The 16,408-nt window shown below is 38.8% G+C and overlaps 1 protein-coding gene across 1 annotated transcript; it reads right to left on the bottom strand.

Moving 5' to 3' along the window:
* Positions 1-1,878: 1,878 nt before the first annotated feature.
* Positions 1,879-14,647, bottom strand: LOC117337608. The gene is made up of 10 exons (XM_033898669.1): positions 14,430-14,647; positions 13,623-13,823; positions 7,422-7,549; positions 6,274-6,406; positions 5,586-5,690; positions 4,960-5,115; positions 4,306-4,422; positions 3,867-4,034; positions 3,300-3,378; positions 1,879-2,965 (listed from the first exon to the last, which is right to left on the bottom strand). The coding sequence occupies exons 1-10, from the start codon at positions 14,491-14,493 to the stop codon at positions 2,398-2,400; spliced, it is 1,719 nt and encodes a 572-aa protein (XP_033754560.1). The 5' UTR covers positions 14,494-14,647; the 3' UTR covers positions 1,879-2,397.
* Between the last annotated feature and the right edge of the window lie 1,761 nt (positions 14,648-16,408).

Genomic DNA, 16,408 nt, shown 5'->3' with positions numbered 1-16,408 from the left:
GAAATGAGATATAAGAGATGAAATTGATCAAGAGATTGGGCCCTACAATAAAGCAGTTAGATGCACAAAGACCTATATCATAAATTGTTCTTTTGCTGTAATTGCCTTTTTATGAATTGATATATTTTATGCTGTGTCAGGATTCAATAAAATATGATTGTATTCATTCACTCTGTGGCTAACATGAAAAGTGAGATAATACCTACAATGAACGCAAAAGAGAGGGCTAAGTAAGATAAAATAAAGATTTATAATCAGGGTATGTATCCATGACAGTGTAATACCATAGCCAGGAATCAGGGTATGTATCCATGACAGTGTAATACCATAGACAGGAATCAGGGTCTGCATCAATGACAGTGTAATACCACGGACAGGAATCAGGGTCTGTATCCATGACAATGTAATACCATAGCCAGGAATCGGGATCTGTATCCATGACAGTCTAACACCATAGCCAGGATTCAGTGTCTGTATCAATGACAGACAGTGTAATACCATAGACAGGAATCAGGGTATGTATCCATGACAATGTAATACCATTACCAGGAACCAGGGTATGTATCCATTACAGTGTAATACCATAGACAGGAATCAGGGTCTATATCCATGACAGTGTAATACCATAGACAGGAATCAGGGTCTATATCCATGACAGTGTAATACCATAGACAGGAATCAGGGTCTATATCCATGACAGTGTAATACCATAGACAGGAATCAGGGTCTATATCCATGACAGTGTAATACCATAGACAGGAATCAGGGTCTGTATTCATGACAGTGTAATACCATAGCCAGGAATCAGGGTCTATATCCATGACAGTGTAATACCATAGCCAGGAATCAGGGTCTGTATTCATGACAGTGTAATACCATAGCCAGGAATCAGGGTCTATATCCATGACAGTGTAATACCATAGCCAGGAATCAGGGTCTGTATTCATGACAATGTAATACCATTGCCAGGAATCAGGGTATGTATCCATGACAGTGTAATACCACAGCCAGGAATCAGGGTCTGTATCCACGACAGACAGTGTAATACCATAGCCAGGAATCGGGATCTGTATCCATGACAGTCTAACACCATAGCCAGGATTCAGGGTCTGTATCAATGACAGACAGTGTAATACCATAGACAGGAATCAGGGTCTGTATCCATGACAATGTAATACCATAGGCAGGAATCAGGGTCTATAACCAAGACAGTGTAATACCATAGCCAGGAACCAGGGTATGTATCCATTACAGTGTAATACCATAGACAGGAATCAGGGTCTGTATCCATGACAGTGTAATACCATAGACAGGAATCAGTGTCTGTATCCATGACAGTATAATACCATAGACAGCAATCAGTGTCTGTATCCATGACAGACAGTGTAATACCAAAGCTGGGCCTGTATTTATCAGAATAAGCCACCATAATCATTGCTATACTTAACTTCGACTCATAAAAGTCACAATCATATTCGATAATTTTTTTTTATTAAAATGTGTACCAATTTATTGTAAACATCTATTAATACGTGGCTTCACTGACACGAGTAAAAAGAATATCAAAGCTGACTTTGGGGGGGGGGGGGGGGGGGGGGGGGGGGGAGTCGATATGGAAAGTGAACGTAAATTTTCTACGGCATCCACGAGTCAATTGTGAATCATCATTGTCATACAGTACACATCCCTGCAAAACGACCTTTTGGAGGTGATCGGATGGAGCAGTGGGATCTTTTTATCTTTCTTTTAGACGTCACTCTTTGATTCGTCAATCGTGACGTCAATGCGTGACAATCCGGGGCGACAAGAGTGGTTGATATAAGTTATTATAAGTTGTATGGCATTGTTTTTTTAAAGTAAATGATTAAATGAAATCTCTCATGGTTACGGCATATAATTTCATGAACTTGTAAACTGGAAAATGTCAGAATGATTTACATAGTGAAAAAAATGAAAATGAGTATTTAATCAATAAGCTACGTATGTATGCATATCCATCTTTCCTCAAAGTTGAAGCCGCTGAAATTGCTAATCAAGCGTGCTTCATTTGGTAATGAAATGGACACACATTAGCATTTCCCGTGCGTATGAATATGTTTCTTAATCCACATCATCTCACCATAAATTCTTTGGCGATTTTTATAATTCAAAATATTGACGAATCTTGTGCTTGTGAAATAAACTTGCCGGATTAATACATATATATATTTATCTAATAAATCTATATAAAAAGGACATTTGTTGGTTAGGGTTAAGGTTTGGCAAGAAATATAAATCAGAGAAAGGGTACAACAATGTCATATGGCAATATTAGCTTGGTTTTCTATAATTTTTCTGATGTAATTTTCTATAAATGTTCAATAATCTCACAGAAAGAACTACATATGAAAAACAATTTTATGAATTGGAGTGTAACACTGATTCCACCGTGTCATATTCCCCACTGAAATCGTCACTTCTATTACTCTGAAAAGTATCATAATTGCCTAATCCATTGATAGCGGAAGTGACGTCATACATGAAGTCACCAATGTCGTCCTTGTGTAAATCGTCTTGCGACTGTAAAACGTTATAAGTGTCATCTTCTGTTTCTGCAGGTATGTGATCATATGTACTGTCAATTTTCCTTTCAGGTCGTTTGTTGGTCCTGAGCAGGTCATAATTATCACTATCCCGTTCTATTTCAGGCAAGTCGTCATCAACTTCCGGTTCATTTTGTAGCGCAAAGCTGGTGACACGGGTATAAGCAGGGTCATATTCACTTTTGATCCTGTCGTAGTCGCCGCTATGTTTGTTATTTCTGTCGATGACAAAGTCTTCGCGAACTTTGCTGTAATCACTCTTGACCTGATCGTAGTCATCGCTTCCTCGGTGTTCGTGAACCGGCTGTTCCATCAGGGGTCTGGCTGGTTCCTCGATATTGCTGGAGTTTGATTTTGAACGTGGTTTGTCTTGGTTCATTTTCCTAAAATAATAACAAAAGGCAGTTAGCAATGTAACACAACTCGAACCAGAAACTAAACACACCAAAAACAATAAAGATGAAAACAAAAAAAAGTCATCTATGCCCCCTCCCTCTCAAAAATGATAATAATAATAATAGAAAATAAATAAATGAATATATAAAAAAATTAAAAACTAAAAATCAAGATGTTAATTTGACTATATTCCCATTATTCCCACTCTACATTAAATTATCAGACAGATTGCTTACAAGACCAATTGATGGGGTGGGCAAACGAAGCTATTCTAATTTACACAAATTAAAAAGAAACCACGATAAGCATATGTATATTTACCTTTTGCGAAAGAATATGAAGGCGAGTATGATCGTGATAACAAGTACAACCACCACAGCAACAGCGACCAGGATGTAAACTGAAAACATTGGAAACGTTCAAATACCCTAATACTTCTCAATGTTTGTTTAGAAGTCAAACGGGTTCAACAACAGGAACGATTTGCCAATACGCTTTCTTGAGCATTGAAGCTGAGTTATTGTATTTTGAATACATTCAATGTAAAATGACCATACATTAGTATTTTGTTCTCCTAAAAACCTGATATTACAATATATAACTTTACCTCGCAAATCAGAAGTATTTGTAATGACAGTTTCATTGTTCGAAGGGAGACAACTGATTAGATTAGCTGTATTAATATGTTAATGACATGAGATGAATCTATATCAATCTTAATTTATTGCATTATACGATTTCCAAAAAAGGAATATGTACTTTTATAATCACACACAGGTATACATGATTTAGATGAAATATAAATTTTGTAAATACATGTTACATATTGTATAAAAGCCACATACGGCAATAGACCAGTTTACATATATGAAATAGAAGTGAAATTACCAAGCATTCCATCGTCACTGCTACCCTCGGAATGTGATACACCGACTATTGGAATGGATGAGTTCGCTTTGTCGGTAGGTGTGGGCAGTGGTGGTTCCGCTGACACCAAATGAGTACTTGTTGGAGGAGAGAACGTTCTTTGCGAAACTTGGCTCGGATTATCATCATCTAGAACACCACCAAAAATCCACCAAAATAATTATAAATAATGTAAAGCATGAACAAAGGATTAATTTTCATGAAAAACTTTGAAAAGGTTAAAGGAGACTAAGACCAAGTGTTTCGAAATGATGAGCGTCTTCAGCGTCATTGATCACACATTTCACCCCCGATTGTCAACAATTAACGCTTTCTCTTTATCGTTTTCTCAATATCTATAAAACATTGAATTGTTGATATTCGGTGAAGATAACAAGGGCAAATTAGGTATTCAACAGACCTGCCGTTTTCGAACACAAACTGGAAAGCTGCTTTGTGCATTTTTCAGAAGAAAATGAACAAGATTCCTCCTTACACAACAGTGACACACAGTGAGTGGTCGCCTCAGGGACGGCCTCTGTAAATAAAACATCAAACAAGATAATGTCATTACACATTAAATAATAAAATTGGTTCGTGATATCTTGATAGTCCGATAAATATGACAGATTTATTAGCAAAAAGGAGTAAATGATGCCAATTCACGAATTCAGTTATTGTAAGATATTCATATTTTGGGTAGTGTCTTGGTTATGGTTTCTTCATTATTTTTCTATAGAAAATGGTTTTGCTCTGATTTGTTAAAATTTGAGAATGCGCTAAATTTTTAGCATATATTTAGAGCAAAAAGGAGTAAATGATGCCAATCCATGAATTCAGTTACTGTAAAATATTCATAATTTATTTCACACTTTAGGTAGTGTCTTGATTATGGTTTCTTCATTATTTTTCTAAAGAAAATGGTTTTACTCTGATTTGTTAAAATTTTAGTATGCGCTTAATTTGCAGTACGCCAGAAGGAGTAAATTTACAGTAATCACCGTTTTTTTTTTATTATTAATCATGCATTGATTATTTCAGACTCGTTAAAATTATCTATGTGATTTGTTATTACCATCTGTCCACTTGACAAATCGGCGCTTAACGAGATTAATCCAGGGTTCCATTTTAAATGTTGAAGAATTCGGAGTTGAGTGGAGCAGTGTATCATTGCTTTGACACCATTGTTTAGCTGCTGACCATGTCATGGCCGTTGGAGAATTCTGATCATCTTAAAAATAAGAAATATACTGATGAGATCAAATACACTGCCTTTTATGGAGAAACAACAAACGGAATGTACGAAATGCGTGTTACAAACAAGATTAATCAAATTACTTTGTATGATAAAAAAAACTGGCTTATTGCATCGCATATGATAATAATGATAATGTTAAGCAATGTTTATCCAACAATGTCTAACATGAAAAAAACTGGCCTGGGTATGTAATTTAATAAACTGAATCATGTAGAATTATTAATACTATATTTATAGAAGATCATTGAAATCAGGCGGTGGAAATATGTCGCCCTTAAAAGATAGGTCATCCTGAAAAAAATGTTGCCATGGCGTGAAATGATTAAGCTTATGATTAAAAAGGGGTGTTGATGTTAGATATTATCAAAGCATAAACTATATTAGTACTTGAATTTAATATATTACAATGTATAAACATGAAAATTATGTTTTCGTTTGCTTACTTAGACAAGCAGCCACGCGCTGCTCCTGGCAGTCCTTGAACTTGTTGCTCGATATGCCACACAGTGGTGAAAACGAAAGAAGACCGCCTTTCTGTGTGCGTCCAACTACAATAGAATCAATTGTGTTTACCGTTGTAGTTAGTGATGTAATGACCATCTTGAATGTACAATTCCCTTACTCTAATAGCTCTAGTTAACATTTAGTATAATCTATACAAAGACTGTGTTAATTAGCAAGTCCCCCTCTTCCCTTCCCCCTTCAACTCCATCTTAATAACATCTAACTTTATAACATAGAAATAATAAGAAATAATATACAGAAAAAATGACTTTTGTGAATAGAATTCTGCTTTTCTGAATGTAACTTTCGAAAATTCCGAAAAAAATCTGCAAGAGTCTTATTGAAGTATTGATAAAATATCGATATTAATAATTTCCCTGGTCAATTGAATATTAACATTAAGTAACTACTTTGCGATATCTCACAATCGCTTAAGCCAATCAAAATTATCGGACAAACAAAAAACGTCGTTACAACGTAATAAGTTGTTATAAAAAGCCACTATACTGAAGTGTCCACATACGGAGACATGGCCATGTGGCGAAATATCGATATATTTCGATGACACATCTCTTGAATTTTAATAACAAGACTCCTACACAATGATTTTGTGAAAGAAACACATACCATTGTGGAATTCGTATGTAGACATGAACTGACTGCCGCCACATGCTACACTGCTGTCCTCAGTACAAGAGATGTTGCATTCAGATTCATGGCTTGTTTGGCCGACACGTGTTGTACAATAGCACGAATCCATCTGTAGCATGAAAAGTAAACAGTTATTACGTTTGAATAAAAAAAAATATTATTAAAAATCAATCAAGAAACATATTAACATTTGAAATGCTGAAAACATGTACAAGGAAAACCGTTCCTTTACTGTATTTTCCAGTGAATTGACTGCTGCGCATAATATACAACACAAGCCGAGGGCAATTCACAAGGAATTACGACTGTGTTTTGATTTTTTGAATATTTCTACTTCACGAACGATTTAATTGTAATAATTTAGTGATAATAATGCTATTGATATGAGCTTATATATAGACATTTAGTCAGCAAATTCGTTTTGATATGGGCTTATATATGGACACTTAGTGAGCAAATAGTTATCGATATGGGCCAATATATAGACATTTTGTGAGTAAATATTTATTGATATCTGCTTATATATGGACATTTAATGAGCAAATTGTTATCGATATTAGCTTATATATAGACATTTTGTGAGTTATTATTCATTGACATGGGCTTATACATTGTATATAGACATTAATTAGCGTAGCGATATTGATATGCGGTTATATATAGACATTTAGTGAGCATACAGTTGTAAATATGGGTTTATATAGAGACATTTTGTTACTTTCCCGACATTTCATGCCCTATTTATATTTTTGTATAGCATTCCGATAAGATCAGAGTTTTATACAAAATGAAATATAAATTTTAAAACATAATGATGTACATGTTTGTCTTTTGGTGTACTTTACGGTGATATTGACTACATTGTTGATGATATACCTTTGTACAATCCAAATATAATGTATTCATAATACTCAAAAACGTATATAACACATCAATATCTTATTAAATAGTGTAGACAATGTTGTTCTGTTAAAGCAGAAGCACCATCGCCATAGATCTATTAAGCTATGCGTTTGATAACCTCCCCTTATACCCTTACAACAATATCGTGTTTTTTTATTTTTGTTTCTCCATGGATAATTGGACGTGCGTCTACTATGTACAATCATTACGTCATTACTCACGTGAAGTCCAAGGGTATCCATATTGGAATCGATTTGGTACTTTGTGTGGCATTTCTCTATGCAGGCTTTCAAAGTCATATTCGATGAGTTTAAAACTGGGCTGGCTTGATTAGAAACAGGCTTGCAGCCTGAAAGGAAAGTATCGCATATGAAATATCTCACCAATATTTCATTAAAATAATGGTTTATGTACAAGTACATATCTCGTACCTAAAAGTTTAGTTTCACATCAAGGCAGTCAGTAGAGGATTATCGCCCTTTGACTGTATTGTCTTATTTTCCGGATCGCACTAGCGTGCCGGTTTCGGTTATTATGAGGATGAAGATAACATCCGCCCTACTGAAACATATGACATGTGTTAGATCCGTAATACACAGATTAGATGTATGGACTGATAGGTACGTTATTAGGTTGATCTGTTTCATTCTGTTTAATGTTCCCCATTCCTTTGTGTTAACGATGTGCACATCTATTGTTTGAACTTATGTAATTGATTGTAACATTGTTTATTTACAGATGACTGTGGTCATTGTCTTACGGTGAATAAACTCAACTGTTAACGACAAATAGAACTGGTACTTATTTATGACCACGGTCAAGAATTCTACAGAACCATGCCATCTGTACAGTGTCCAATACAGAATTGCACATATCAGACGGGCGATTACGACGCCGCCATTGTCGCTGCCCTCATTACGACACACAGTGCGGTCCATGCGAGAATCCCCGAGCCAACAGCAAAAGTGGAGAAAGTTCCAAGGCCAACCATATCTACGGCAGGAACACACGAGGAATGGGCCTACTTCAATTATCGCTGGGATGAATATGTCGCGGCGACGAAGATTACGGTCCGAGACTTAGTTGTTCAGCTCCTTGAATGTTGTGATGAGGCTCTCAGAAACGACCTAACTCGTTCTACATCGGACAGACTAACAGAGAAAGCACCTGCTGATGTACTCGAAGCTATCAAAAAGCTAGCAGTTCGACAAGGGAATAATATGGTTGCAAGGGTTGCCCTACACATCATGAGGCAAGATAGAGACGAACCCATTCGCAACTTTAGTGCCCGTCTCCGTGGACAAGCGAGTGTCTGTAATTTTGTAATAAAATGTAAAAATTACCAACATGATGCTCATTATACAGACGTCATCGTACGTGACGTTTTGGCCAGAGGTCTTGCTGATCCTGATATACAGTTAGACTTGCTCGGTGATAAAAACCAAGACATGTCACTGGAGGAGGTAATTCAGTTTATTGAGGCCAAGGAGGCTGGCAAACGCTCCGCGTCACGGTTATTAGATACACATGCTGTTGATATGTCAAGCTCATACAAGCAGGTGAGACGTTTGTCAAACAAACATGATAAGTGCTCATATTGTGGTAAGACAGGTCACGGTGTTAGAGCCCCCGCACGTGAACGTAAGACTATCTGTACTGCATATTGCCACCGGTGCACCCAATGCAATAAGGAACACCACCTGGAGTCCGTATGTCGCTCTAAAATAAAAGTAAATACACCCAACCAGAACGACTCTGCATCAAACGCCTGTTGTTTAGATGACAAACTGTTTCAGAGCTTATGTGTAATCTCTGAGACGATAAATGGTAATCGTCGGATTAGTATCGGTCTCGATCATCACCTATATGACAACCTCTCTGATAGATGGGTGAGAGGATGCTCAAAATCACAGCCCTATATCAACCTTTCCATCAGGGTTGTCGCAGACGACTACGATTCCTTAGGATTCCATTTGAAACACAACTCGAGGGCTACAGGTATTTCTGCTATGGCCGATGCCGGCTGTCTAGCAGGAATGAAGGTGATACACAGCCTTGGACTTACAAAAACGGATCTCATACCAGTCACTATGAAGATGCATGCAGCCAACAACAAGGGCATCAAGATCATTGGAGCTACAGTTCTACGGATCGCGGGAACGAATACACAAGGGAGGTGTATAGAGACACGACAAATGACCTACGTCACCGACGAATCTGACAAATTCTTCCTGAGCAGGGAGGCTTGTACCTCCCTTGGTATTATCTATTACCACATTCCCGTCGTTGGGTGAACATCACCATATCAGCGTCCTTGGCAAGACTGAAGAGACTGGCCCCGTGCCTAAACCTGAGACTGGAACGTGTCAGTGCCCTCAACGAGAGCTACCGTCACCACCACCCGATCATCTACCCTTTCCCCTAGAGGATGATTGTTGTCAGAAGATGAAGGACTTTGTTGTTGGACTACTACCGGAGCAGCACATTCAATACATGTGACCACCAGCCCCTTCCATTAATGTCAGGCCCCCCACTGAGACTTCTCTTGGATGTCTAAGCAGAGCCGGTTGCACATCACACCCCAGTTCCAGTTCCTCTACATTGGCGGGAAGAAGTGAAGGCAGCCTTAGATCAAGACGTACGCCTAGGCGCACTTGAGCCGGTCCCGATCGGTGAACCTGTAACCTGGTGTCATAGGATGGTCATCTGCGCCAAAAAGAACGGATCTCCTCGACGTACTGTTGATTTCCAAGCTCTCAACGCTCACGCCACACGTGAAACGCATCACACACCATCTCCGTTTCACCAGGCTAGGATGGTGCCACACGGGGTAAAGAAAACAGTCTTGGATGCATGGAACGGCTACCACAGCGTCTCCCTCCACCCCGATGACCGACACCTCACCACGTTCATTACACCATGGGGTAGATATAGATATAAATCTGCTCCACAGGGTTACATTGCCTCCGGGGATGGTTACACCAGACGCTATGATGCAATCGTGGCCGATATCCAGAACAAGACCAAATGCGTTGATGACGTTCTCCTTTGGGCTGACACAATAGAGAAGTGCTTCTTCCATACAGTGGAATGGCTGGATCGCTGTGGCAAAAAGGGCATCACCCTTAACCCAGAGAAATTTGTCTTTGGCCAGGACCGCGTGGAGTTTGCTGGTTTTGAAAATCACCTACGACAGCGTCCGTCCTTGCTCCAAGTACTTAGAAGCCATTCAGCATTTTCCGACCCCATGCAACAGTACATATATCAGATCCTGGTTTGGCCTTGTAAACCAAGTCTCATATGCATTCAGCATGGCAGAACAAATGCTCCCATTTCGTAAACTCCTTCAACATGGAATACCTTTCCAATGGACCGATGAGCTTGAGGGGTTATTCCAGACCTCAAAGACCAAAATCATCCAAGATATTGAAAACGGGGTTCGTATATTTGACTGCAAGAAACCAACATATCTGGCTACGGATTGGTCCAAATCTGGAATTGGCTTCTGGCTTTTTCAGAAGCATTGCAGCTGCCCAGGCTCCAAGTCATTCTGCTGCAAAACTGGATGGAAAGTGACATTGGTCGGAAGCAGGTTCGCACATTCTGCTGAATCCCGATAAGCTCCTATCGAAGGGGAAGCACTGGCAGTCGCGGATGCACTGGACAAGGCGCGTTACTTTGTTCTTGGCTGTGAGAACCTCGTCGTTGCGGTCGATCATAAACCCCTACTTCGTGTCCTTGGCAATCGCTCATTAGAGGACATCCCAAACTGTAGACTAAGAAACCTGAAGGAAAAAACGTTACGTTACAGATTCCGCGTTGTACACATATCTGGTGCACAACACTGCGCTGCAGATTGCCTATCTAGACATCCTTGTGGTGAACCGGACTTACTATCCCTACCGGATGATAACCCATCCTCATCTACTGGCCTTAGTGTGATCCGGACATTCGAGTCTCCTGATGACTTCGAAGATACCCTAGTCGCTACAGCAGAATCCACCCTCTACTCACTTGGCACACTGGCAGACACATGGGATAGAGTTCGGATGGCCACAGCCAGTGATGAATCTATGACCCAACTATTGAGTTTGATAGAAGATGGTCTCCCAGAATCCCGCCATTCCTTTCCACCAAACCTGAGCACCTTTCACCAGTTTCAGTCAGATCTCCACTCGCTTGATGGTGTGATCCTCTACAAGGACCGTGTCGTGGTTCCACAATCACTCCGGCACGAGGTACTTTCCACCCTTCACTCTGCTCACCAGGGAGTGTCTAAGATGATTGCAAGGGCTGAAAGCTCAGTCTTCTGGCCGGGCATTACACATGCAATCAACACGGTGAGACTTGAATGTAATCACTGCAATCGCATTGCCCCTTCGAATCCAAGTGCTCCTCCATATCCATTGATGTCAGCTGACTATCCCTTTCAGTGCATATGCGTAGATTATTTCACACACAGAGGTGTGAATTACCTTGTCATCATTGACCGCTACTCCAACTGGCCAATAGTTGAAAGAGCTTCTGGAGGTGCGGCCGGACTACTCGCATGTCTTAGAAGGACATTTGCAACCTACGGCATACCAGATGAACTAGCATCTGACGGCGAACCTGAATTTACTGCAACGGCGACTAGACAATTCTTCAAAGATTGGGGTGTCCACCACCGATTATCTTCGGTTGCCTTCCCACACAGCAACTGTCGTGCAGAGGTTGGAGTGAAAACAGTGAAACGCCTGATCGCTGACAGCACCTCGCCCAACGGTGACCTAGACACCGATATGTTTCAACGCGCTATCTTACAGTACAGGGATACACCAGACTGCGCCCATAAACTCTCCCCAGCAATGTGCATATTTGGCCATCCGATAAGGGATTTCATCCCGATCCCACCAGGACGATATCGCCCTCATCAGACCTGGCAGGAAACTTCAGTCGCGCAAGAGGAAGCCCTTCGTAACCGCCATATGAGAGAAGCAAAGAAATGGTCAGAACACACGAGACGCCTGCCACCCCTCGTGATTGGTGATCACGTACGGCTATTAAACTACACAGGCCCTTACCCGAAGAAATGGGATAAGACTGGCAAAGTTGTTGAGGTTCGCCAGTTTGATCAATATATCATCCGGGTTGATGGTTCTGGAAGGATGACATTACGGAACAGAAAATTCTTAAGGAAGTTCACGCCTGTGCAAACGCTCCCAGCCACCCGAACCATCTCATCGGACCTCCCATTGGTCCATGAAACACCACCGTCAGCTCCCCCAACCGTTTCGGACCCTTCTCCATCTGCGGACCCCCCAACCTCGGCAGTTTCTCCAAGCAATTTGGATGCACCACCGGATATAAGTGATATTCCTCATTATGATACACCCAGCAATGGCCATGACGCCTCTAGACAACGTGATGACAATATTAAACTGTGTCCTAATCCTGAACCAGATTCAGCAGTGACTGTCCAACCATTACTACGTTCCACGCGTCACGTTCAGCCACCGAGGTGGCATTCTGATTATGACCTTAAGTAATAATTACAAGGCAAAGAATGCCTGTTAATTTTTCAGTCTTTGTTTACCTTTTAACTCAGTGTTCTTTTCCTCAAAGACTTTGGAGGAGATAGAGGATTATCGCCCTTTGACTGTATTGTCTTATTTTCCGGATCGCACTAGCGTGCCGGTTTCGGTTATTATGAGGATGAAGATAACATCCGCCCTACCGAAACATATGATATGTGTTAGATCCGTAATACACAGATTAGATGTATGGACTGATAGGTACGTTATTAGGTTGATCTGTTTCATTCTGTTTAATGTTCCCCATTCCTTTGTGTTAACGATGTGCACATCTATTGTTTGAACTTATGTAATTGATTGTAACATTGTTTATTTACAGATGACTGTGGTCATTGTCTTATGGTGAATAAACTCAACTGTTAACGGCAAATAGGACTGGTACTTATTTAGTCATGAAGTGTTTTTCTCATCAATTTCCTGTTTTGAAACCTATTCATAGAAAAACAAGATCACGTGACAGAATATATTGATTTGTGTTGCCATTGAACTTTCTTGGATGTTCACAACTCTACTGTATTGAATTATCAGACATGCCAGTAACAGGTTCGTTTGTTTATCCTTGGTATTTATTTGTGTAAAATATAATGGTCCATTAAGAACAAGCTAACTCTTAACATATTTAGATAAACAATAAAAATAGCAGAAATATCCGTTTTTCAATCTTTTGTCAACAATAGGAAATATATCAAAATAAAGAAAACGCCATGAATTTGTCAAAATGTTTAAGCCTAGAAGGGCAACGGGCCATGACCGAAAATGTGTGCAGCAAGTACATTAATATACTACATTCCATTGTGCAATTCTAAGGGAATGTCAAGCCAAGTATTTCTTTAGCTATGTAACACACACCTGTATAAAAAGTGATTGTCGTGGCATGAACGTAGGCCCCGATCCAGAACTGTCCTGTCGATATAGTGACGTCATTCTTCAGGTTACATGTATCCGGATCACCGGCACATAGGATACTGGAGTTCAGGAGTTGGCAGGTATTTCGGGTAGTTTCCCATGTTCCAGCCTCTGACTCGTATATCATACATTTAACGAAACTTCCTGATAAAAAAAATAATGATAATTAAAAATTAAAAATTAAAAAACATTTGAAAAGTCTATTGTGTTAATATGATCGTTATCTTTGTTTCCTCAAATAAAAAATAAATTATGTATTCCCTCTTTCATCCGAAACAGTTATCATTAATATAGTCAGGACAAAATAACCAATTTTCACAAATTCTTCTTCGTTACTCCAAAGACTGAGTTAGCACGGGTCATTTAAAGGCTTGGAGAATTATACATTATAGAACAAAGATTTATGTGTTTATACGTTTTTATCAGCTGTTGTTATCTCCCTTGAAGGGAACATGTGTAGTAAAACTTGTGTACAATGTGAAAGTAGAACAAACAATAAGGGTTCGGCATACAATAGTCCTATAAACGTGATAAAGTGTGGGTACAAGTGTTTTATTGTTTCGTTTTACAACCATATCCGTTTCACCTTTACCGAGAAAATCTTACCTGTGTTATTTATCCAATACCTCAACGTTCGTATACACATCTAAGTAACAAATGTAGGTTTTAGTTAACATGCATGTGCAGTCTGATGGTACACATCTGTGTAATCATTGTGTCACAGGTAAACGCATATCAACAAAAACTTACCTGTAGAAATGAGGAAGATCAGACAGTTTATTCCTAGGATCGCCATTTTGTCCCTAGGTACCATCAAGTCTACCGTTGTTTATCATGTGGCCACCTCAGACAATGTCCCCGTAGTAAATCGACTGATTTTTGGTTAGTTCATAAAACTCCTATGTAGGTCAACTGCTATCAAATAACACTGCCGTATTTTAATTCTTCCTTGTAAGCACATCAAATAGAGTTACCCGCCCGTTAACAAGCCTACTGATCGCGTCATCATGATACTTTTGTAGCTCTAGCCCCTGGTGGATTCATGAACCGTAGGAATTTCATTTACATTTTTTTAAAAGCTGCTATATTTTTTGCACACTTCAAATAAAAAAATACGAATGGACGGCATTATGTGCACGGCGTCTCTTAATGAAAGCTTCACTCATATATATTAAGATTTCCCTATGAGGGATGGCTGGTTATGATGTTAGTTTATAAATTGACATTTATATTCTCCGAAAATTTATATCATATCTTAAAAACATGTTTGTCTTTTGTTTTCTGAAGTTATGTTTATTGATGGTAGATAATTTTGTATTTTTTTTATATCGCTGTATCACAACCACATAACCATCTCAAAGCGTTCACAAATTATATATTATATACATTGTATTATAAAAAAATATTTCCCTGTTTCATGTCGGCGAAAACTATTTCATGAACTATGTCCTTGCACTGCCCTGCAAAACATTGTTAACCGGTGTCACGATTGAAATACAGCCAATCATACAACGCCAACATTCTTACTATCCCAACGAAATATTTTCCAACAAAATCCATGTCAGTCTAGTGATATAAAACTAAGTGTGGTTGTAGGAGAAACAAATAAAACAGTAATTGATGTGTTCTTACTTCCGCGAGCTAAAAATAACTATTAATCCATTTAATTGTTAGAGAATATGATTGAGATCCGATAATTTCATCACAAATATATCTACCACTCAGCATTACAGCTTGTTTATTATATAACTCAACCACTTTTAGCTACTTTTGTGTTGCTCAAGGGCGAAAATAACGTGGGGCGAATATTACCAGGTATACAGTATACGAGTAAGGTTTCATATTTGGGGGAAAAAAAATCAATTATAGGTCGTTTATAATGGTCATAAAATCTTATGTTACACATTGACTTTACATAATCTGTATCCGTAAAAATGATTTGAGATGACAAACAAATACGATATAAATATATTCCTATATAGAATCCAAGTTCGCGGTTTGGAGGTTGGCAGAAAACGGTTCATCTTTTAGATACGCATTTCTGGTCTTTCCGTAAGGTTGATTTATCCGATCGTCCAATGGTTGTTTGACACGTCATCAGCACGTGCTATAGAGCGGTAGGTGTGTTTAGAACATGATATTTTTATCATTTTAGCCGTAAACGGCTGTTAGCGCAGACGAGCAAAATTTAGAATAAAAAGAGTGACGTAGGCAGGTTAGAAATCCAGACACATAGAGCTTTAAACCTGAAGGGATAATACACATGTGTTTTTAAACAACGGTGTTCAGGTTGGGCGTTTGGCGTAAATCACAAGTACGTCTATCAAGATACAATTATCAAAGTGTATACATATGTGATAAAAACAATAGTCCATACGGGATAAAATCTTAGCTCGTTTGAAATTGTTATCAACTGAGATTTTGACACTTCAGATAGTAATACTAAAGATTATTTTACACAGGTGTGGTTAGGTAGGCGTGTAGGTTTTATTTGTCGGTTATGTACGTATTAACATATTTATTATTCATGGATAGAGTCACATTAATATGTATCAATATACATCAAAATAAACTGAGAATTAGATACACTAGAGCCAAAATGGATTAAACTTCGTTATACAACTGTTTTCTAGCTATTCAGTGATTTGATAGACACAAGGCAAGTAAAAACTTGAAACAGTTTAAAAGAAACCTGAGTGAAGAAGTGCAAAAATAGACTGGAGCCTCAC

Source organism: Pecten maximus, chromosome 1 (genome assembly GCF_902652985.1).
Source record: "Pecten maximus chromosome 1, xPecMax1.1, whole genome shotgun sequence".
NCBI classification, from domain to species: Eukaryota; Metazoa; Mollusca; class Bivalvia; order Pectinida; family Pectinidae; genus Pecten; species Pecten maximus.
This window is presented reverse-complemented; position numbering and strand designations above follow the sequence as displayed.

Excerpts from the sequence above, each read along its gene's own strand:
- LOC117337608 (XM_033898669.1), bottom strand. The coding sequence starts at position 14,493 with ATGGTACCTAGGGACAAAATGGCGATCCTAGGAATAAACTGTCTGATC. Across the intron at positions 7,550-13,622 it reads GACAATCACTTTTTATACAG|GCTGCAAGCCTGTTTCTAAT; the intron begins GTGTGTGTTACA and ends CTTTCCTTTCAG. Across the intron at positions 6,407-7,421 it reads TGGATACCCTTGGACTTCAC|ATGGATTCGTGCTATTGTAC; the intron begins GTGAGTAATGAC and ends TTCATGCTACAG.